Below are 23909 nucleotides of genomic sequence, written 5' to 3' on the forward strand. Positions count from 1 at the left end.
TATTTTCAAATAAGCTGCAAGATTTGGGCCTCTTTAAACAGCTGCTGCCCCTCCTTACATTACTAAAATTCCAGACTGATGAATGATTCTGCCATTCAGTAACACACCAGCAGCCCAAGTCTTTAAACAAAAAGGATGCAAAATTCAACCCATGAATCAAATCAAACTGATGGTCAGGAAATTAGTGGTTCATCTACAACCACATATATTGCCTTCACTTTTCCAACTAATACGGTACATAAAAACAGTAAGTGGCTTCCAGAAACATTGACAATTAAGGTACCAACACAGCTCAATATGTTAAGTACTGGGTTCCTAGCAGCAACAAATTTTGTTTTTTTATCTACACCATGAGTTTCATTTTGTAAGAGGCAAAACCAACATTGTCACTAGTGTCCATATGACTATAATTGGCATAGCAAATAGGAAGAAAAAGATGAGACACTGTGACAAACACGTAGAGCATACCAAGTTTCAGGTGCTTGCTTTTTAAAAAAGCAGATGGTATAAATAGTCTAATAAAAAATGCTGCTTCTCTCCCCACCCCCAATTTTAAAATGATTAAAAACTCTGCTGAACAAACACATTAAACAAATGTGCCCATTACTAGGAAGACTGAATTGTGGTCCACCCCCCAAAAAAATGTACTTGCAAGAATTACATTTAAATTAAACAAAACAGTAAACGCTCATAGTAAAAATAAATCGAAAAAGACAAATGCTTCACATAATTGGCATCCCCAGTTTTGGTAAATAAGTCTTTGGGTGAGAAAGGAGAACACAGAGATAAGCCAATTTAAAATGTTGCCCAAGATTTTCTTCAAAGACATATTTATACAAAAGTTTCACATACTGTATAGAGCTGGAGCTACAGCAATAATTTAATAGGGAACAAGAAAAAAGTCACGCTGGGTTTTCCCCTTCTTCCCCTTCTTCTTGCTTAATAACTGGGATACCTAAAAATGAGAGTGGAGAACCGTTAAACATGTTTTTAACTAAAACTTGAGAGAAAAACAGTACAAACAGGAAAACTAACTAAAACTGCTGCCCAGGCCTGACTTAATAACATGCCAGCAATTAAGGACTTAGGAAAATGGACTGATCAGTGCACCTGTGGAATATCATAGTATTCTAGGAGCACAGATATTAAAGGACTGAAGTGAAAGAATACAAGTGAGAAACAGTTTCCAATGAGAAAGCTTCAATTCCACCATCACCATCTAATGGAAGAAAAACACAGTGATTCTAGCATGCTTAATAACTGCCTCCTTTCCCTGGGCTGACTACAAATTGTTCCAGAAGCCCAGAAAAGCCTTTTCCAAGGGATTTTCTATTGTCTGAGCAATACACCAACCATTTGTTGCCTGAACCCAATATTTGTATCTGATTGGAAAATGGAAATATGTGAACAATATAATTTTTCAAGGTGATGTATTAACTGCCAATCTCTAGGGAATACTGGATAATTTGGGCTACGTAGCAAAATAGATATTTTAAAGCACTAACTGACAGAAAATATATATATGGGTCTGTTTTCTTAAAAAATTAAGATACCATTACATTAACCACCCAATGTACAGAAATTCTGGACAGAAAAGAATTCAAATCTTTACCAAAATATATTTAATGGGGAAAGGATGAGTTAATACTTTGCTTGTTTAACTGATGAAGCTATTCTTGCTGAAGAGCAAGCACGATTTAGACAAGGCAGATCCGCTATAGACCATTGCTTTGTACTAGCCCATTTTATAGATAAGTATGTTAAGAAACCAAGTGGTGTGCTATATGCAGCTTTCATTGATTTAAAAGCTGCATTTGATTCAATCTCTCGAGTAAGATAAGTTGAACTCTTCAAGTATAGATAAAAGATTATTGTTCTTGATTAAATGTCTATATAAAAACACTGTGATGAAATTGCGTTGCCCTACAAATGGGTAGCTCACAGGATGCATACCAGCCACAAAGGGAATTAAGCAGGGTTGTATCCTAGCTCCCGCACTGTTTAATTTCTATATAAATGATATTGTCCAGAGGTTAACATCCCCAGAGTATCATGCCCCTAAACTGGCCACAAAAGCCATCTCTATATTATTATACACAGATGATGCGATACTTCTATCTCAAATAAAAGTGGACCTAAAAAATTGATGAGAGCATTCTCAGGATACTGCCAAAGAGAACATCTGGCTGTGAATTACAAGAAAACTATAGTCATGGTGTTTTCAAGAAACTATAGGCCTGTAGATGGTGTATGGATAATCAGTTGATTGAACAAGTTAAAAGTCTTTAAATACATTGGCCTTATTTTTCAGTCAACAGGGTCATGGGGAGCACATTAGAAATATACAAAGGAAAAAGCTTCTCAAAGTGCCAAAATTCTGACACGCTTTTTCCATACAAAAGGTGGCAATCACATACCATCAGCACTTGAAGTGTTTACAGCTAAACCCTTAGCACAGTTATTATATGGGGCTCAGATTTGGACAGGTGAACACCTTGGATCTACAGAAGCTGTTCAATCTAAGCTCCTAAGACAATTTTTTTTCTGTTCCATTCTGTGTTCCAAATGCTTCACTGCGCTTGGATGTTAATCTCCCCTCTGTTGAATTACAGACTTGGTATAGGACATTTATTTATTGGCTTTGGCTAAATTTAAACCCCACCGGTCTACTACCCTTAGTATCGTAAGGTTGTCATGCTTTTAACACTGAGCTTCAGAAAAGCAAATAATTTAATTAGACAGTGCCTATATGATATCAAGCGACAGAATAATTTGGCCACGATAAGGAAATTTTGTCCATGGTATGATTATTTTCCACCTAGTCATTTTGACACATTGGCACCCTATTTGCAAAACTTAACCATTCCAAAATACAGATGTGATTTCACTTATGCAAGATTAAATATACTGCCTTCAGCTGTACTCGAGGGTTGATTTCAAAAAAATTTGCTGGAAAAACAGTTATGTCCATGGGGAGATGGCAGTATTGAATCAGTAGCTCATGTGCTTCTAGCTTGCACTCTTTATAAAGATTTGAGGAGTGAAGTTATTACCCCTCTATTACTATCCATACCAGGTTGCTCAACCATTGCTACTGTGTCTTTTCTTCTAGCACATCAAGATAATCAGGCGACAGCAAAAACTGCAAATTTTTTAGCAGGGGTGGCGATTAGAATAAAATCTGTTATTTTATTATTGATGTAAACTTCCAGAATGTTCTCTGTATAGTTAGGTTTTTACCTCTATCTTCATTTCACTTTCTTTAAAATTTATTTTATTTTATTGCTATGGCTAGTGGCGGATGCAACTAAAGATACTTCTTCTACTTTGCTTTTCTCATCTGCTAAATGCCACCCTGGCTCCTACCCAGCTCTCACCATCAAGTTTCTTGAGTTTGGGCACTCGTTTCGTTGCTTCCTCAACCCAGGCACTCTGCGAATCAGCGGAATATTTCTCTTCCAGTGGATTACCTACAAACACCAGATCTTCCAGTAATGGCAACTCTGCCAGCCTCTGAAACTCTGCTGCAACCACAGAAGGAAACAGAGTTGTGTTATGAAGTACACAAAAACCTCAGAGTTGTATGAAGACTGCAGATGTTGAGTGAAACATATTCAATGGGCAACATCTTAACATCGTAAGATGTGTGTGGAACACACACACACTAAAGACACACTAAATTAATGGATGTTGGTACATTTCTGAACACAATTCAAAGTGCTGGTGCTTGCTTTTACAGCTTTATATGATATGGGACCCAGACTGCCAGGTCCCACATAAACCTGCCTGCATGCTAAGGCCATCCTTGAAGGCTCTTCTTCAGGTGCCCAGTCCTTCATAGATCAGGTGGGTAGCTACCAGAGAAAGGGCCTTTCCCATTGTGATCACCTGCCTTGGGGAAAATTCACCTGCCAAAGTTTCTTCCCCAACCCGTCTTTTAAAATCTTAGCTGAATTTGAACTTATTTTATTGTGATTTTATGCCTTTACTGTTCTGCTGTTTTCATCAATGCAGGATTTCATTCCCCACCCCCTAATATAATTTAATATGATTTGTTAACTACCTTGGGAATAGAATCACTGAAGGGCAGGCTATATACACTGTCAAAAATAACTACACATACACATACTTACAACTTTAGGAATAAACTCGTTTACCAACCTAAGTTACCTGCTATGAACTCATTATAAATTACCAATATATTTACTGAGAAACAACTCTGGCTTACCCCAGTCTTTTACCAGATTATTTGACATGTAGAGAATCTTCAGCTTCTTCATCACATGGAGCCCTTTCAATTTCTCAATCAGGTTGTATGAGATCCACAGCTCCTCTAAAGTATCCCCAACTGCCTCCTGAAAGATGATATTGCTTCAGAAAAGAATGCTCTGCATTTTCCTATTATCATGTATGTTGTCTGAACCCCGAAAGAGCACATCAAAGAAATAAAAATTTTCCTCTGGAGTCCCTACTTCCCCACTAGCAGGCTGCAAGTTGAGACAAGCCAACAAGAGGACAACATCGTAATTCAGAGAGAAACCAAGACCTTCAGCCTTGACATCAAGACAGAGGAGAATTGTATTCCAGACATCTGGACATGAAAGAAGACACAGAACTGTTTGCAGATACCTGCACATTAGATGACTAGTTTCTTAGCCAGCTCATTAAGTATAAAAGTAAGTCTTGCAGACAACAGGCAACATCCATCAAGAGGCTAAATTGAATTTACATCTCCAGATTCCTACTGCGATATGTAACCACTGGGCTAGATCATTCAACTGTTGTTCCTCATCACTGAAAACTGGTCATGATCTGGGAAATGGAATGGGTGGAGTGTTGGCAGAAGGCTGTGCCAAAGGTGCTTTATCTACACAGTTACTAGGGGAGTTTTCATTATTGGTGGGGAATTTGCACAGTTGCTACAAGTATTGATGATGTTCCTGAATCTACTATATTTTTGAACAGTGGTAGCATCATATCCTTGCACAGTAACATATGGCGAACTACTCTGCAGTAGTATATGCAGCAGTCTTCTTAAGAGGGTTACTTACCAGTCCATTCAGATTCTTTACGTTGTTTCTTCCCAGTGACAATATCCGTAAGTTTTCTGCAATGGAAACAAAGCAGGTATTTTTCTACAGTGCTAGTTATTTAAGTAATGTGGAAACTTCATACAAGCCAATGCCAAGGAGCTATCTTTTATTAATCCAGCTGTGTCCAAGGGAAAAGTGTGTAGTCCAAGAATGGAAACAGATAGCCACTCACTGAATGGACACAGTTTGAAACTATCCTGCATGGATGCTCTAACCCAGGACTGAGGAATCTGTGGCCATCCAAAGGTATTTTGGATTATAACTCTCATCATCCCTAACCACTGCCCATGATAGATGGGGCTAATGGGTACTGGATTGGAACAGAATTTGCAGTGACACAAGTTCCTTAATCCTGCTCTAACCATATGGAGAGTCAGTCATCTATAAAGTCTGGTCATTCAGGGAGCTGAGTTTCACAGCACCCCTCCCCTACTTCTGCACAGTAACATAAAAAAAACAATAATCAGTTATTCATATGGATGGAGCTTATAGGCATCCAGCATCTCACCCATGTGTTTAGAATCACTATGTGAGATGTTTTCCAAAGCAACCATAGTAGCCGGACATCTTTCCCAGCAAAAAAGCATAATGAATGAGGTGTCTGAATATATAGGAAACAACTGCTTAATAGTGTCTCCCTTCCTCAATGCTCCTGGCAATATTACTGTCTTAATCTGCACTTGGTGATCAGATACAAATGGATGCAATAGCATTGATGAATTTTGCTCATAGAACTAAAAAAAGCAGCAGCTTACAAGTATAACATGAACCTAGAATATACCTGTCCATGAGATATCCACACACATTCCTCAGTGGGACCTATACCAAGGAAGTGGCTCCCTTCTCTGGTGTGTATATGCATACACATGCATGCGTGTTAAGGGGGTTAGAAGTCACTCACAACCCAAATCATGGCATGCAGATTTTCTTCATCAAATCAGCAGTCAAACATAATTATTCAATGCTTCCTAACACTCTACTGCTTATATCAATTTTCAAGTGAAATCCTGATTTTCAAATTATCTGTTTTCTACTCTGCTGCAGTAAATGAGAAAAATTAATGCCAAATGCCTATTTTTTAAAGATGGTATCAATTGTTCAAAATCAGTCAGTAAATGTAAACTTAGTGTCTGTTCAAATGCTATTTTGAAAAAATATGATCTCCCTGATCCTACAATATATACTATACAGAGGATATCCTGATACAGATGTAACCTTCTAGGAAGGTGGGTGGCGAACTCAAAGCTGAGTCCTGCTCCCAATTCCAGTGCTCATAAAAATTTGCAGCAGGAGGAGGATCTGAACAGACTCAAAGTATGAAATAAGTAAAGGTACATATAATGAAGCAGCTTCAAAAAACACATATTACTTACTTAACCCATTCAAGTTGGCAATTTTTTCAATGCAGTTTGTAGATAAGGACAGCTTTCTAAAATGGGGGACAAATCCAGAAATTGTACATGAAGAACACTAAAATTACCAAAGTAGTGGTTCTTTTACAAATAGCAATTGCTCAGAATACTACATTTTGGCTTCCCAGAAGGAAGAACACCCCCCACCCTCATTCTTTGTTCAAGGGGTTCTCCTGAATCCCACAAAGCCTATTTCTGGGGGCACTGGGGGAAGAGAAGGGTAACATTGACCATTGTGCAAGCAGAAGTCCTCGATTAGGGCTTCCTCTGATGTGGAATCTAGGCCTATGTTTTTATATGTGCTTTTTTACTGTCTATGTTACAGATGGAGAACTCATGGTCCTCCAGATATTCAAATTTGGCTTCAACTTCTAGTTAACCACAGTTTCTAGTGTCATGCAACTAAAGTGACCATCAAATATTGTCAGTAATGTATCTTGTTAGAGAAGAATGTGGGAGTTGCTACAGATGTTAAATGCTGCATAATATTTTGTGCTGCAAACAATATTTATTTTTGTTACTATTTGTTAAAATAATATGGGTTAAAAAAAGAATTATAGTTAATTTAAAACAAGCCAACATCAAATCCTGATTTCTGAAGCTGAGTTATTTAAAAACTAACAATTGTTAATGTTAATCAAAGTTTAGATGCCATGTTTAGGCAAACACAGTAGTTAGAATGACACAAGCTGTGGTTAACCAAAAGCAAAAGTAAAATTTCCAAACTCCTCTTCCCAGGCACATAGGAGGAAGCATCTGGGAAAAGAGGGTGTCATAGTTTTGTGTGACATCCAAACATAACAATTAACAAGTCAAGAAATATGAAAATTGCTTTTAAAAAATGAACACTAAATTAAAACAAAAAAGCTGAAGCAATGAAGGCAGAAATAACTTAAAGTGGCTCCCACCAATATACAGAACGTACTCGCAGCTAACTAGAGTGGAAAGAGATGCATCCATTTTCTCTATAGGGGGAATCTGGGCATAAAGTTTCACTTCTTTGGCCTCCGATGGCTTCTGACCATTTTTTTCTTCCTAATTAAAAAGAGAAACAGATAGAGGAAGACATCCTATTCAGTATATAATTATGAATGTTCAATTTAGTCTATTGTGGCTATTCAGCTGCATAATAATTTGCACTAAAGCTATAGTTAATGTTGACTGAGAATTATTCATGCAACCTTGAATATGTGGTAAAATGCTTTTTTCTCAGTCTGGAATGCTGTTACTTTACACAGTCTATGACAAATTGATTGCACTGAGTTGGGGACATCACTGGTTCAAAATATGGCTGTGTGTATTGTCACTACTAATTCATTACTGTTTAAGGTACTGCACTCAAGAGCAATCACGGCCTTGGTTGAATCCCAACAGAACCAGATTGTCATGAGCAAATTACACTTGGATAGGAATGAAAAGCTTCCTGGCCTTGTGATTGTATGAACTCCTCTGACTAAACTGTGAATTTACAAAGGAGTATCACAAAAAGTTTTAACAGAAGGGACAACATTTTCTTAATATAAAACTGTAATCATTTCTTCTCAAAATGATACCAGAGCTCCTATATTCCACCTAGTCTATTTTTTTGCCTATCCATTCAGAGAAGACATTATTCTAATCATTTTGTCTTTGACTCAGACATTTAAATACACACTTCACTTAATGTAAGAACATGATCATACTCATGGTAGTTCAGGCAAGTGGTACATACAACCCAGTGCCCCATGTCTGATTTGTGTCATGTTCCGCTACAACAGTAATTTGAAGACAACAAATTCAAAATTTTCAAAATGTGAAAAAACTTGTAGTAGTTCATTTAAAAGGGAAAATAAATAAGAGTATCAATTGATAAAATTAATTTACAAATTTAGAACATTTTCTTTATGAAGTGTGGTTGCACATGCCCTGTTTGTTTACTTGAAGAAGGGAATGACTTCTTAGTAATTAGACTGAAAGGCTAATTGTATGAGAAAAGCAGGACAGCTGGCAGAAGATCCATCAAATACCTAAGTAGGGGACTGAAGCAAACATATCTTCCCTAATTACATCAGCCTTTACACCCCGCACCAACCACAAGCTTGTAATCCCTGCTTTTAAAGCTTTCTACCTCTCTGCCCTTGACTAAATCTCATCTCATTCCCTTGTCTCCCTTCTCTTCTCCCCCACTATTCTTCACCAGCTCATGTAGCTCCCTGCAGACTATAATTTTCAGCAAAGGGACAAATCAAACAACTATACAGTATGACAATAAACCTTAGGTGTTCTGGAGCATGCTGTAGTAACGCTGTGTAATAATGTAACCTTTTGATTAAAATAATATTTAAAAATAAATTGAGGGTGAATTTTATAAACATTTCTACTATGCTCTACTAACTTATCAAAAGTGAAGAGTTTAATACTGAGATCCCAATAATAACTAGGTAGGCTGAGACCATCCTTTAAAAATAAAGCTGGCAAAGGCCTATCAAGCACTTTCATTTTATCCTCCCTTTGACCTCCTTCAATGCTTTTTATCATGTTGTGTCTTATCCTTGGATATGCATGCCCCTATTAATCAAACAGCTTTCATTTCCTCCTTCTTCAGCAAAACCTTTCCCAAACCTACCTATCACTCTTAGCTTTTCCTCTGTTGGGTCATTCCATGTCATGTGATCCAATGACTTTTACTGTACCATTTTATATTGCTCTCAGTTTCCTAAAAACAGTATTAAAGAAGATCCCTGATCTCAGATTTTATCTCATCCTGTTTTTCAGTTTGAGGGCTTGAAATTTCAAAAAATAAACAAGTTTGGCTACACGAAACCTTAAACGTTCAGCCCAGAATTAACTAAAAATACAAATCTCTTCAGAACTTCATGTGTTTTAATATGACATGGCACATTATGAACTTACTTTAAAATTTAAAGTTAAGCTACAAAGTTTAAAATTTTTAAACATGATTTAAAAAAACCAATGATATAAATTCCCCTAAAGTTGTATTTATGATTTCATATTTCTAAGAACTTCCTGCAAAATTTTATCTTGGGATCTCAACGTGATTACATTTTTAAAAAATATTTTGTACATACATGGGTTACTGGGTTCTATTTAGGATAAATGGGTCTTCTTGGAGTAAAATGTAACAGAATAAACAAGACTTCAAACCATAATATCAGTTACTTCGGGCATTTCTTTTAAAAGTTATTCAATTAAAAGGTACCGGTATCTGAAGTGGAAGTTGGATATCTATCATGAATGCATTAGTTGAGATTCCTGCACTGCAGAAGGTTGGACTAGATGACCCTTGGGGTTCCTTCCAACCCTAAAATTCTATGAAATCTTGATTTCTATCCTGCTTCTGCATCTTGCCCATCTAATGTAGATACTAAGCACTCAAGCACTGACTATGTAAAGTTTGTGCACACATCAGTGTCTGCACATTGCTAAAGTTATATAAATATTAACTAGCATTAGTAGTAGCAGTATATAGCAGCTCAATTTTTTTAAAAAAGAACTTCAGTGAGCTAAAAAATATACAACCTTTTGTACAGAGGTATTCCATTCAATTCATGCAAAATGCTATTTCTACATCATTACAAGAAAAATGACAAAAACTTATTCTTAACAAAGGAAATCCACACAACTACATAAGCACAACAAATCTACTTACCCATCTGGCTAGAGCTTCCTTAATAGTTGTTGCTTTTGCCTAACAAAAAAAGAGTATGGAAATACATTTTAATTAATTTAGGAAGTCAACTAGTTAATTTTGTTTTGCTTTGAACAGTTATATTTAAATACATAGACATACTGTACTATATTATAAAGGCATCCTTGTCAAGGCATGAGGGAAGTTCAATGAATGATTTAATATGTAATCAAAGTAAGTGAATGTGTTAAGACAACACAAATTTTCATCTTATTTGGGAATATTGGCTATTCATTATATCAAAGCAAAAAGGGAAGAACTAGGTTTAAAGGATACAGTAGCAGTAATTGCAGCTGACAATTCCATTTGCTTATTATTGGATTTGAAGTAATAGGTTAAACTTTGGTAACTTGGATATAAACTGGAAGGAAAGTACTACTTTAAATTTGTCAACAACTTTGGTACACGAAGGAAAGTATCAGTACAACTGTACAGCCTGTACCATAGTAAATGGAATGGTATTTCCCATTTAAACACATTTCACATCAGTACTGTATTACAGTATTAGTTAATTCATTTCACTAGTCTATTAAAGTCTGCAAATTTTGTTCAGCATTAGCTGAATCTCAAGATTATAAAAAGGGTGGGGTAGAAAACTGAATTCTAAAATATTTAATCCCCCCATATGAAGATTTAAAAAAACATTTTTGGTTTTAAAATGACTTTAAAAGTACTGTACAATTATTTCTGTACCAGCATTAACATAAAGCTATCTGGATTGTGTTATAATCTTCAGTCACATATATTCTTAGATATTTTTATACCAAACAAAGAAAAGTCTCATTAGCAACATAACACCAAATATTAGTTCAGTATTTTTTTTTAAAAAAAAACCTTCTGTCCCAGTTGTCACATAATCAGCAAATTCAAATGCTACCAACTGACAGGATCAGCACAGCTATGTGTGTCACGTCTTCTCTATATAACATGAGCATTGTTTTTCTTACATTGAAGCTTTAAGCAGGGCAGTGCTGCATGAAAGGGGCTTATGGGGCTTTTAAAGGCTCTGCTTTGCTTTGGATGCAGTTTTAGGTATTTTGCTTTTATTTTTAAACCCAAGATAGAGTCAGGCTCTTAGTTGCCTGAAAGAGTACCCGACCAAAAGGGATACAGCTTTACAGAGATAGGCAGAGCACAGACGTAACAGATCTAATTTGTTTCTTTCTTATATCCTAAAATCTACCAACCAGATCCAGGTGCAAAAGACACACAGTAAGAATCAAGGGTGCCTCTGAATCTGGGAATTTGTTATCAGTATCAACACTAAATTGAGTTCACAGTCTTTCCACACCCAGTTACTTTCCTTCATTTCAGCATTTAGATGGGATAAGTCATTTGGTTGTTGCTATTGTTGTGATACTTGGGAATTAGAAACACCAAAAGCCCCTTGCTGCAAATTACTCAGAGATACTCCAGTAGATCCTGATCTACCTTTTGTCCACAACTACTTCACAGTAAAATGAAAAACTCCACAGCCCAAAGCAGAAAATTTAAGTATAAACAATATATGCATTATGTCATGGAATTTATCATATTGAAAATTCTTTTAAAAATTCACGTGAATGTCAACTTTTAGCTCATTAATGCAGATTCAATTTGTGCCAATCTCAAAAGTATTTATTTACCATTCTACTGAAGGCGACTTCCGATACTCAGACAACTCCTTGATGAAGAACAATTTATGTTGATCTCTCTTCAAATGAGCAGCCTTCCTATAAAAAAAACAACAACCCAAAGTGTTAGGATGAGCTTCAATCACCATAGGGATAATCTCCAAATGAAAGACAAATGAAAAAGGTTCTATGTTGGCTTATGGTTCTTTTATTAACAATAGCTACCATTTATATAGATTTTTTAGAGTGATTACAGCGATTCAAATACATTGTCTCTCATCTACTCTTAAGTAAAACTCGCCTTAATCTGTGCTGTGTGAGGCAACAGTTATCCCTTGCACTCCCTAAAAAAAAAACTTTTGACCCTCGCAGTATTTCTTTCTATACTCACTATATACTGTATATATTTTTTCGGTCGAGACCACCACTTCATGCATCAGATGAACCAAGTGAGCGCTGGCTCATGAAACCTTATTGCACGCTACAAATGAGGGGCTGGAACTGGTTTGCCTGACACAACTGTGAGCAAGCTCTAGGGGGGTGAAAACACTGAAGGAAAGAACCATCTCTCCGTGACACACACACACACACACACACACACACACCCCGGCCTCCCTGTTTCAATTTGCACGAAGGATGCAAGAACCATTCCCTCCCCTGAACTTTTCAAGGGACATTCTCGAGCATCCCCTGCTCCACAGACCCGTCTCACACCACGCACAGGTCCCTCTGGCATCCCCAAAAGGCTCCTCTCTCCAGCCCCCGAGCCAAGAACTCTGTTCCCTCAGGCCGGGCACGTTCCTCCTCCCTCTCTCCCCTGCCTCGACAGCCACCATCCCTTCTCCTCCTCCCGCAAACCGCGGCCAGCAGCTCTCTCCCCGCCATACACAAACAGAGACGGGGGGCAGAGCCTGTTCCCGTTGTCCTCCAGCCTGTCCCCCGCGGGGTCTTCCCTGCGCTAAAGCATGGCGCTTCCCTCCGCCTTCTTTGCCTCAGCCCAACTACCGCGCGTCCAGTCGCCTCCCCCCCCCCCCAACTCCTCGCCGGCCTCCTTTTCTACTCCGGTTGCAGCCCTCGAGCCGACTTACCATTATTATGATTCTGGTTGCTACCGTCTGCCGCTCCGGTTGCTATGGCACGCCAAGTCCGTGCGCATGCTCACCTGCAGGGAGGGAGGGAGAAGAGGGCCGGGGCGGACGCCTCTGGGAAGAAGGGTGAAGTCAACAGTTGGGATCATAGAGACTCACCTGAAAAAAAATAGAACGGCTTCGATTCCGGAACTCTTCACCATGACCATAGAAACGGGGAGGAGGTAGAAAGGTCGCTGCGAGACAGCTCCGACGCCCCCTGGTTTCCGGTGTTGTTTGCTGTGTGTCCACGCCTGTCTGTACAAGTGAGGTTGGATGCTGCGTTTGGAGGGGTCGGTTTAAAGTATTGTAATGCAACTTTTCTGAAAACCGAGGGCGTATCTCAAGTGGTGTGATTCTTTCCTTGACAGCCAAAAGAGTCGGCAACGGAAAGTGACCACAGGCAGGCAAAGGGGGCTCCCGTTGCAGCATTTTTAAAAGTACCCTTCAACAGCCATGGGTCGCTTGCAGAAGAGTGGTAGTGCTGTATATATATATTTGATGTTTCCAACTAATCTTCAGTGTTGTCTTGAATAGTCGTCACCTTCTCTGTCATGGCCCATCGCTTCCATTATTTAATATTGGCTAGATAATCATCACCATCCGTTCATATTAACTGTTATTGTTAACATAACCAGTCAACCCTGATTAATGCTCAAGAGAGCTGCTTACAGAGAGCTGCGCTTCAGATGAACTTAACAGGCCAGCAATGGAAACGTCTTTACGGTATTCAGAATGGATTATGTTAAAAGCCAGTGCTTTTTCTCTCTCGGCGGTTACTCAAGGGTATGCAGTACTGGCACCCTTTTGTCTAGAAGAAAAGCACTGGTTAAAGTTGTCATTATCCTCCAGATTTATTTATTTTTTAAACCCTGTCCAGTGTTTACTACATTTTGGAAAGTGCTGCAGATATTACTAGATATTATAGTACAGTGGTGCCCCGCAAGACGAATGCCTTGCAAGACGAAAAACTCGCTAGATGAAAGGGTTTTGCGGTTTTTGAGCTGCTTCACAAGACAAATTTCCCTATGGGCTTGCTTCGCAAGACGAAAACGTCTTGCAAGTTTGTTTCCTTTTTCTTAACACCGTTAATACAGTTGCGACTTGACTTCGAGGAGCAACTCATAGAACGCGGTGTGGTAGCCTTTTTTGAGGGTTTTGGTGATTTTTGAAGCTTTTCCAAAACTTTTCCGACACCGTGCTTCGCAAGACGAAAAAACCGCAAGACGAAAAAACTCGCGGAACGAATTAATTTCGTCTTGCGAGGCACCACTGTACCACATAAATGTAATATTGTACAGTGGTACCTCGGGTTACATACGCTTCAGGTTACAGACTCCGCTAACACAGAAATATTACCTCAGGTTAAGAACTTTGCTTCAGGATGAGAACAGAAGTGCTCTGGAGGTGTGGCGGCAGCAGGAGGCCCCATTAGCTAAAGTGGTGCTTCAGGTTAAGAGCAGTTTCAGGTTAAGAATGGACCTCCGGAACGAATTAAGTACTTAACCCGAGGTACCACTGTATTGTTAAGTCATTTGTAAAATCTTATTCTGGCAGAAGATACAGGTTTCAAACCCTCAGTGAGTTAAGAACTTCTTTTGCATACAAAGACAGGCTCCAGTGGATTGAGCAGATGAGACCAATAGTGAGTCCACTGGTCAAGGCAGTTACTGCACATTCTGTAGAGGGAAATGAGGGGCAGATGGGGCTTGTTAAGCTGGGAAGGTAGCCCATTTGGAGAAGGAAAACACTGCAGGCACTGTGATTCTTCAGAGGTTTGACATCACCCCCGAAGTACACACCACTGACTCCTGAGACAGACGGATGCCAACAACAAAGGCTATACACTCTTTTATATATATTATATCATATATTGAGTAAATTGAACAATAGTGGGTTGCATCTATTGTTAGTTCTACTCAGGGTAAGTCAATGGATATGCAGTGGCAGAGGAAGGGAGGTGCGGTGGGTGTGGGCTACCCTGGGTGTCATCACTGAGGAGGATGACAAAAATACGGTGTTTTTTTAAAAAAATTGGGCTCACAAAACTTTTTAGTTCAGTCAAGAAATGTACGGAACGCGTCTGACACTGGGCGCCACACTATAGGGGCCGGCACTTACCGCAGGGCCTGCAGTGTGCCCGAGCCATGCATCTCTCCTGGGAGTGATGTGGTGGCTTCGGCGCCTGCAGGCTCCACGCTGGGGCTTGTGTCTGCCACCACCTCTTCCTCAGCCACCCTATAGCTGAGGGGGAGGCAGCGGAGAGGCTCCACACAGCTCGCCCCGCCCCCAGCTGCAGGACGCATGCTCTCACCGGGCACCTGAGCGGCTAGCTACGCCGCTGTGGATATGCCCAACTTAGTGAGTTTACTTACTGAACTTAATTGAATACAACCCTATATGTGTGTACATATACAAGCGATTCCCCATTTATGCAGGGGTTATGCTGCAAATGGTAATTTTACAAATCCAACATTTAAATACATAATACTTTATAAAAGAAAAATACCCGGGCGGTGTATTTTTAAACTCAGTGAACTACAGACAACAGACTAAGATTAAGACAAATTATTTATGTGTACATGTCAGACGAATGGCTGTCTGATCTCTCTCTGTTGTTACTATTATTATTGTTATAATTAACATAATTTGCAATGATGAGACAGTGTCTCAAGTGACTTGCTTATGTTTTTATAGTTGTTAAATAATTTTTGCATAACTTAGCATACATTTTAATGTTTCTTTTCTTTTATTAACACAATACTTCCATTCCGTACATTTATAATATCAAAGAAAATAATTAAATCTGTGACATCACAAGGAGTAACATTAATCATAACCAAGTGCACAACTAGACTCTAGACATGAATCTGATAATTATAATACTAATATAAGGAAATTGTTGATCTATTACTACTCAAAAAAGAAATCAAATGAAAGAAAACTGACTCATATTTCCAAATTTGAGTAATAGTCTTATAATAAAACAGACATACATATTTTTTTCCAAAATTTCACTTCCCAAAGTATAAATACATTGTAAAACCATAGGTCTTTATTGGTTTTAAACAATCTCTTAGTATAATCAACAATTTTCTCACATTTTGCTAAAACTTTATTTTGTCTCTGTCCTTTTTTTTTTTAGTCAGTTTAGCCATAATTGCTAAAGCCCATGATTTTCTGACTCATCATTTGATTTTTGTTATGGTTGGCAATCTCCAATACTTTGTGTAAAGAATTCTGCCTGTTGTAATAATATAGGAAACTAATTAGCTGTAATTCCTGCACAGCAGAGCTTTTGACTAGATGACCGTTGGATCCCTTCCAACTCTACAATTCTGTGATTCTATGATTCTAATTACTTGTCTTCTGACTTCACTGATAGTTTAATGCAATGTAAAAAAACACCACAGGATGGAGTGGGACAAAATTAAAAATACAGTACATCAGAAAAATAAAAACATTATTGACTAAAGGGGTTCATGAAGCAGTAACATTAATGGACAAATCTGTAAGGTAGAAAAAAGTGGTATTTAAGACAAGGAGTGTACAGTCCCACGGCAATCCTCATTTGCATTACTTTATGCTAGTCTCATTTTTTATGCTTCATATCAGGGAGAGAGTAATACCACACCACATCCAAAAAAATTATGGCCAAGTATGGTTTTCGTTTTAAAATTAGAAGGTCAGCCTATGTGTGACTCTAGTCTTTTTCTATCCATGTTTTAAAGACCTCCTGGCTTTGTCTTCAAGTAGTAACACTGGCTGTGTTTGCTAAAGGTAGACTTATTCCAGAAATTTCAAGATAGCAGAAAGTAGTCATATTCTGGATATTTGATTTCAAAATGGCAGATTTTTTTTTTGCTGGTTTTGAAGAACAAGTTTATTTGCTTACCTTTAAATCCATTATGGTTTGCCGCCTTTGATCTTTTAAGAGCTGGCCAGGGTTTACAGCTTCATATTTACACCCTCAACCAACTCATATACCTGCGTGTTTTTATCGTTAGAGTTCTTCATCCCAAACACATTTTATCATATATACCTTTGGCTGTTCCACTCTGAATCAGTCCAATCTTACCATGTCATCAGTTTACATAATAATTTACTCCAGCTAGGTCCATACAACATGTTTCATGTCTTTCCTTCCTCCTCAGGCCCTTTGGCACATTTACCACAACTTCAGTTGCCGGTGTGCAGCTATTTGAGTGATCATCTCAAGTGGAACTGCAGAAACTCCAAAATCTTCCCCCAAGAATGCTCTTGGGCATGGGCATGAGCTCTCCTCTCTCCGCCAGCCAGAATAGGCACCCCTAAAACACGGTCTAAGGCTACCAGACAAACTGGGGTAAATACTGGATTAATTTGATGGCCTGCTCCAGAGTAACTCAAGAGTGTAAAGTTGTCCTTCCCGTGTTGGCACAGGCACCCAGTGGCTATCTCAGCATACAAAGAACTCTTCCAAATGCGGTCGTCTTCCCCTACTACAAAAAGGAAGTGCCCTTCTGCTTTTTCTATGGGGATGCGACTACGTGAATTAGCTGGGTCCATTGGGTCGTCCAAGGCTTCATAAATGTCGAAAACACCATTCTCTGAAATACTGACTCTGCTCATATTAAAGCAAAGCCCAGGCAAAGTAAGTGTGCCATAATGGAGGGCAGTGGCTGTGATGGAGCTGCAACCAGAAATGCAGACGGCAGCCACTACTTCTGGCAAGAAAGTCATCATGGAAGATGCCAATTCTGCTCCTTTGCCAGTCCCAATGACACCAATTCCTGGCCCTTTAACCTTCAGGAATGAAACAGCACGAGTGGGAATTGCAGAGGGGAAGAGAAGAAAGAACACATGTTAGAAGTCTGTGTTGTGGAGCATCCCTGATATATAGAGAAACCTGCCAAATTATTAACTTATTCTGAGAAAGCAACACACATCAAACCTAAAAGCTGATACCAAAACATCAATTCAAATAGTCTAACCCTTTTAAAAAATGTTATTTTATTAGCATGGAAAACTAGGTTTACAATATATTCACAATAAAATTATTTGAAATAAATAGCATATTTATTTCAAATAACAGCATAATCTATTCCATCTCATACACATAGTTTTTTTAATCCCTTCTCCAAAGCATATCCCAATAGAACCAGTCTTCCTCCAGAAAGGCAGATGATTTGATCTGACCTGATCCCATGATTTCTTCAGCTAGCAAGTACAAGATCTAAAAACAAACATTGGTATTTCCTCAAGGGATGAAGTGCCGTTTTTTCTCAAAACTGTCGTCCATACAGACTCTTTCACCTGCAGGAGAGCAAGGAGCTGTATGTATAGGTAAACAATCCTTACCATACTCACCTTTGGATGGCGCAGCAGAAACCTAGCTGCCTCTTCAAAGTATTCAAGGTGGAAATCCTCCATGATTTTGGGAAGATCCTCAAAATTAAAATATGGCAGGGAAAGAGCAGCAAAGCCATGAGTAGCCAGAAGGCTGGATCGGTATTCAATTAACCCACCTTCATCACCAAACATATCTATCACTCCTGGAAAGGGGCCATTTCCTAATGAAAGCAGAGAGCAATGTTGTTGGGACACAGAGCATTGAAAGAAATGTTCATAAAATGCTAACCAGAATAACACTATTAAAACTACATTATTTTCAAAATACAACAAAACACTGATACCACATTTTCAGAAAAGAAGAGAAAATGCTTTGAATGACTTGCAGTGCAATTCTAGACATGTATACTCAGAAGTGGGACGCGGGTGGCGCTGTGGGTTAAACCACAGAGCCTAGGACTTGCTGATCAGAAGGTCGGCGCTTTGAATCCCTGCGACAGGGTGAGCTCCCGTTCCTCAGTCCCTGCTCCTGCCAACCTAGCAATTCGAAAGCATGCCAAAGTGCAAGTAGATAAATAGGTACCGCTCCGGCGGGAAGGTAAACGGCGTTTCTGTGCGCTGCTCTGGCTTGCCAGAAGCAGCTTAGTCATGCTGGCCACATGACTCGGAAGCTGTACGCCGGCTCCCTCGGCCAATAAAGTGAGATGAGCGCCGCAACCCCAGAGTCGTCCACGACTGGACCTAATGGTCAGGGGTCCCTTTACCTTTACCTTATACTCAGAAGTAAGCCCCATTAAATTTGGTGGGACAGTGTGATGCAAGTTTTCCACTCTTTGACCTCTGTGTTAAAATAACCATATCTCTTTAATAACAGTATTATATTTTCATCCTATGATAGTATTATTTTATGTTGTATTTCTTTCCTTATTCAGTGGCCTCCTGTCTGTATTTAAAAACTGCAAATACCAACCACTAGGTTAGTAGATAGTTAAGAATCTGTATTCTGTATTACAGCACTCATTTTAGCAAAATTGAGACATTGTACTGTAGTCATGCCAGTATTGTTCAGGCCTGGACTCTTCTCTTTTTTATGTTTAATTTTCTATTTTCAATAATTTAACAATTTAACATCCAAATTACTTACTTATTCATCCCTTCTAGACTTTCCCTCACCCCACCCCTGATTTCCAATTTCTCCCCTTTATTACCTTACACATCTTTGGTTTTCCATTCAGTTACAAGTCCATTGATAACCCTAATTCACATAGTGACCCCCAAAGATTTCTAACAAAGGATATTACAGTTTTGGTACGAATGCTAAGTACCTCACACAGAGAATCATGCATTTTCCTCTAAATCGTCAGGACAGCTCTGTTGCTCCCCTGAAAGGCAGTGCTGTGGTCCTCAAGCTGTAGAAAGGATATTAAGGCCGTCGTCCTATTGACACTTACCTGAGTAAATTCTATTGAACACACTGAAGCTCACATGCATAGGATCAGGTTGTTAGGGGAAATCTCAGGCATACGATAGAATTTAAGAACTCCTTTTGTACACCAGTGGTACATTAAAACATCACATCTGGGCTTGATCATTGAGCTCTGGCAGCTACTTATGCCACTGTGTTCAAGGTTCAATCTTCAGCATCTTCAGGGTTTCTCAGGCAGCTGTGCTGGGAAAGACATCTGCTTGAGACTTTGGAGAACAGCCATTTCCATGGTTTCCATGCACTACAATTCCCATCAGCTCCAACCACCATGGTTATGCTAGCTGGAGCTGCTAGGAATTGTAGTCCAAAACATCTGGAAGGCCACAGTTGGTGAATGCTGACACAGCTACTAGATGGGTCAATTATATGATGTGGTATAAGGCAGTCTTATAGGTTCACATAATGTACCATGTTAAATATAACTTGTTTAATTATTTTATATTTTATAAAATCCCCAGTAATTGAAGGGATAAATAAACAAAATGAATATAAGTTTTAAGTCAAAGGCTGCTAGCCTACTGAGTTGTGTCCAACTAACCTCAACTCAGAGTAGACATATTGAGATTAATGGAACCAAGTTATTCATTAATTTCAATGGGTCTACTCTATGAAGAAAACTTAGTTGGACATAACCCACTGTTGATACTAAATAAATGCAAGTAGTAAGTATTCCCCACCAAGCCAGGTTTTTTAAATTATTGAACTAACATGCAGCAGTGAGGTGCCAAGTCAACCTGGTATCTTGGACATCACTGAGGCAGATGAATTAAAGAAGTCAAGCTCCTTCATCTCACTCAGTCACTCCTCCAGGTACATGCAATGTAAACAATTATTAAATTATGTTAGTCATTATTATTAAATGTAAAATTCAGGAGGTGTGGCTAGCTGGAAAGCTAAACCGCGAAGTAATTCTGTGTCTCCATCACCCCAGGGCAAAATCTAAGCAGAGTGGATCGTACTAATATCTAAACACAAAATTTTGTACAGCCCCAGGGAGGTAATGATCCGAGGACTACAGGGACCAAAAAGCAAATCTGTGAGGTTAGATCTTCAGGAAAAAATAGCAGGAACCCTGTCTGAGGCTTCAGAGGAGGCGTCAAACACTGGTATGACCAAAGGCAATATGAGGGCACCAAAAGGCGGGAAAGTATCTGCCTCAGTGGGAGAGGACAGAGACTCAGTTGAGTACATTAATAAAAGACAGACACCAATATTGGACAGGGGAGCAGCCCTAGTTCTTTCTGAGCAGAAATTAGAGATGCTATCTAAACAACTGTCAGATATTTCTAAAACAGCAAATGATGCGCACAATCTTGCTGTAACCAATCAGTCTGAGATGCAACTCTTACAAACAACGACTGAAAATTTATCTATGAAACTGGAGGAACAATCAGACAAGGAGGGAAGGAAAAAATTCTTCTCCATTATATCCACAGTTAAAAGCCAACCTCTTTCTCCAGATCCTGCCTTAGCCCTACTATCTTTAGACATAGACTTGGGCCTCACCCTGCACCACGGAGAATTAGTAGGCTTCTTACTGACTGCAGCATGATTAGTGATAGCTCAACAACGGATAAACCAGTCTGAAATATTTGGGATACAGCAATATTTGAGCATCTCACTGGACACAGGAGAGCAAGTAAAGACATAACAAAAAGAGGCAGCTTCCCAGAAATGTGGACCCCTTTCTATGTTAATAACCAAAATCAATAACTTGTTGTACCAACCGCTCTGTTGTCTCAGTGGAGAGGTTACATTAAGAAATATATTTGAACACTGAATGTGTAAGCTTATGTGTAAAGTCAATCAATAGAACAAATACCATTAGAGGTAATGCTGAGCAAGTGTTAAAAGGTTATTTCTTTGCATTTGTTTAAAAACCAATGTATAGAATCATGTGTTTTGTAATTAAATCTTCCCATATGGCAAACATGTACAGTATTCATATTTGTGGACTGGTGGCTCTGGCTGAATTCAGTGCAGATACACTATGATTATTGCCAAAGTTTAAATCTGGCTTGTTAAGTATTTGTTTCTGGAATTACTTGCTGGTAAATGAGTGATGGCTACTCTTTGGGGAAGGTGTGCTAGTTGCAACCCTTATTGTTTTGGAATATTATCATTTGAATATTATCATCTCTACTGAAAGCCTGTTCTATTTGTGCCCTGCCAAGCTGAACACAGCCCACCAACAGCCCACTAAGGATCTGAGCATTGCCCTGTTTTTGCTGCCTGTCTGGGACTGCAAAAGCAAGGTGACTGTCAACTTTTGAGTTAACTAGGTTCCCTCAGGACAAATAAGCAGCCTGAGCCCCGTCCCACTGCCAAGTCTACCCAACTCACCTGGGGGAAGGAACAAGCTCCCTCTCACCGCACCGTCCTTCACCCTAATCCTTCTCACTTCGGGAAGAATGAACCGCCTTTCCACGTTCGTTTTGGCAAGCACCTGTCCCGGGATAGCACCGGGCTGGCTGTAGCCCTGGTGCACTGACATCTCCAGTTTCATGGGACCCTTCACTTTTCTGGGCTCCAGCCTTTGGTAGGGGTTCTCCATTGCAGCAGGCGAGAGGCTCCAAAACAGCCCCATGGGCTCCAAGCCCGTGTAGTCTCCTCCCTTGGAGGGGTCTTTGGACAGATCTACCTGCCCTTGCTCATCCGCCTGGTAATGGGCACACGAATCAAAGAGGATGCCCTCCTCGTTCACCGCCAGCGCCCTTAGGGTCACTTCCTGCAGGGGCGGGAGTCCCCAAACCGAAACCTTCGCGGGCTGATCTGCCAAGCCTGCAGCGGGGTCAACCGAGACTGTCGCTACCTCTCTTCTGCCGCAGCTTTTGAGGGAGGTCCTGCCGAAGGGGCGGCTCACACCCCCCAAGTGCTCCAGGCAGACGTCCCAAGCTCTGGCTGTGACCCGTCGCCACATGATGGGCTGCTACTAATCCGATCCGTTTGCTATTGCTGTCTGCGCGTTGCTCGAACGGAGAGCGGAGCAGAGAGAAGGAGACACAATCTGCAACTTCTGCTCTGCCTGGAAGTCCACGTGGGAGCACAAAAGGCAGCATCAATCGATCCCGGACCGCACGCTTCATAATGAGCGGTTGTACAGTTGACTCGCGAGCAGCTGAACGCGCGAGAGAAGGCCTCCGACCCTTAGGAGTCAACTGCTGGGGGCCGAGGGGTCTGCAGTCCCCCCATAAAATATTTGAGGGGTCTGCCCCCCCACGTTGATGGCCATTCAAACAGTGTGCATGCCCGCGTCATGTGTTCGATTATGCAAGGCAGTGCTTGCTTGCCCCCCCCCCGCAAATATTTTTTCCAAGTTGCCACCCCTGCTCCTACCACTTGCAATCACTCACAGGAAATGCGTTTCAAAGGAGCGGGGGAACCTGACAGGAAAGCAGCACCTCTCCTTCACTAAGATTCGTAATGGTCATCTGAGGTACAGCAGCCACAGGTTGGGTTTTCAATGAGTTTTACTGGAGTCAGGTTAGCCCAGTAAACACAGCATGTGGCCTCACATGAAATTCCAACTTTGTAATATTTCCTGCTGCAAACTTTAAACTTCTATCCTAACAGAGGCTCAAGGGTAGAATTAATTATAGACTTGCTGGAGATTTTTGTTTTCTGCTACTTCACGGAGAACATAATAATATAAAAATACACCTGCTAGGTCAAGGCAGTGACCCATCTAGTCCAGTGTCCTATTCTTACAGTGGCCAACCAGATGCCTGTGGGAAGTCGCTAAGCAGGATGTGAGCGCTCTCTCCTGCTGCAGTTTCCAGCAACTGGCATTCAGAAGAATGAATGCTGCCTCTGACTGTGAATGAAGGACTTAACCATTGGGGTTTGTTGCCTTATCCTCCATGAAGCTGTCTAATCCTCTTCAAAGCCATCACAAGCTGGCAGCCATCACTGCCTCTTGTGGGAGCAAAGTCCATACTTTCACTATGTGCTGTGTGAAGTGCTTTCTTCTGTTTGTCCTAAATCTTCCAAGGTTCAGCTTTATTGGATAGCCCCAAGTTCTAGTATTATGAGAGGAGAAAAACTTTACTCTACCCACTTTCACCTCTTACTCACTTTTTTCTCTAAACTAGAAAGATCCAAATGTTGTAACCTAATGGAGTTTCTCCATCCCTTTGATCATTTTGGCTGCCCTTTCCCA

The 23909-nt window shown here is 40.0% G+C and overlaps 1 protein-coding gene across 3 annotated transcripts; it reads right to left on the reverse strand.

Moving 5' to 3' along the window:
• Nucleotides 1-862: 862 nt before the first annotated feature.
• On the reverse strand, nucleotides 863-22763 carry DNAL1 (dynein axonemal light chain 1). Of its 3 annotated transcripts, XM_083510495.1 has the most exons (10): nucleotides 22094-22763; nucleotides 18283-18485; nucleotides 17266-17718; nucleotides 10155-10193; nucleotides 7431-7540; nucleotides 6467-6522; nucleotides 5052-5107; nucleotides 4229-4355; nucleotides 3378-3524; nucleotides 863-955 (listed from the first exon to the last, which is right to left on the reverse strand). In XM_083510495.1, exons 1-10 carry the CDS (start codon nucleotides 22668-22670, stop codon nucleotides 903-905), a joined length of 1821 nt encoding a protein of 606 aa, XP_083366621.1. In that variant the 5' UTR covers nucleotides 22671-22763; the 3' UTR covers nucleotides 863-902. The 3 variants fall into 3 exon arrangements, with proteins under 3 accessions (XP_083366621.1, XP_083366619.1, XP_083366620.1); XM_083510493.1 differs by lacking the exons at nucleotides 17266-17718; nucleotides 18283-18485; nucleotides 22094-22763 and adding exons at nucleotides 11819-11905; nucleotides 12895-13056; XM_083510494.1 differs by lacking the exons at nucleotides 17266-17718; nucleotides 18283-18485; nucleotides 22094-22763 and adding exons at nucleotides 11819-11905; nucleotides 12694-12785.
• Between the last annotated feature and the right edge of the window lie 1146 nt (nucleotides 22764-23909).

The sequence above is a fragment of the Podarcis liolepis genome (assembly GCF_965112155.1).
Source record: "Podarcis liolepis genome assembly, chromosome: 1".
Taxonomy (NCBI): Eukaryota; Metazoa; Chordata; class Lepidosauria; order Squamata; family Lacertidae; genus Podarcis; species Podarcis liolepis.

Bases quoted from the DNA above. Each gene is read 5' to 3' on its own strand.
- DNAL1 (XM_083510495.1), bottom strand. From the start codon at position 22,670: ATGTGGCGACGGGTCACAGCCAGAGCTTGGGACGTCTGCCTGGAGCAC. The intron at 17,719-18,282 runs GTGAGTATGGTA...TCATTCCTGAAG, and splicing joins TTCTGCTGCGCCATCCAAAG to GTTAAAGGGCCAGGAATTGG. The intron at 5,108-6,466 runs GTAAGTAATATG...TTTCCATTGCAG, and splicing joins TGCCAACTTGAATGGGTTAA to AAAACTTACGGATATTGTCA.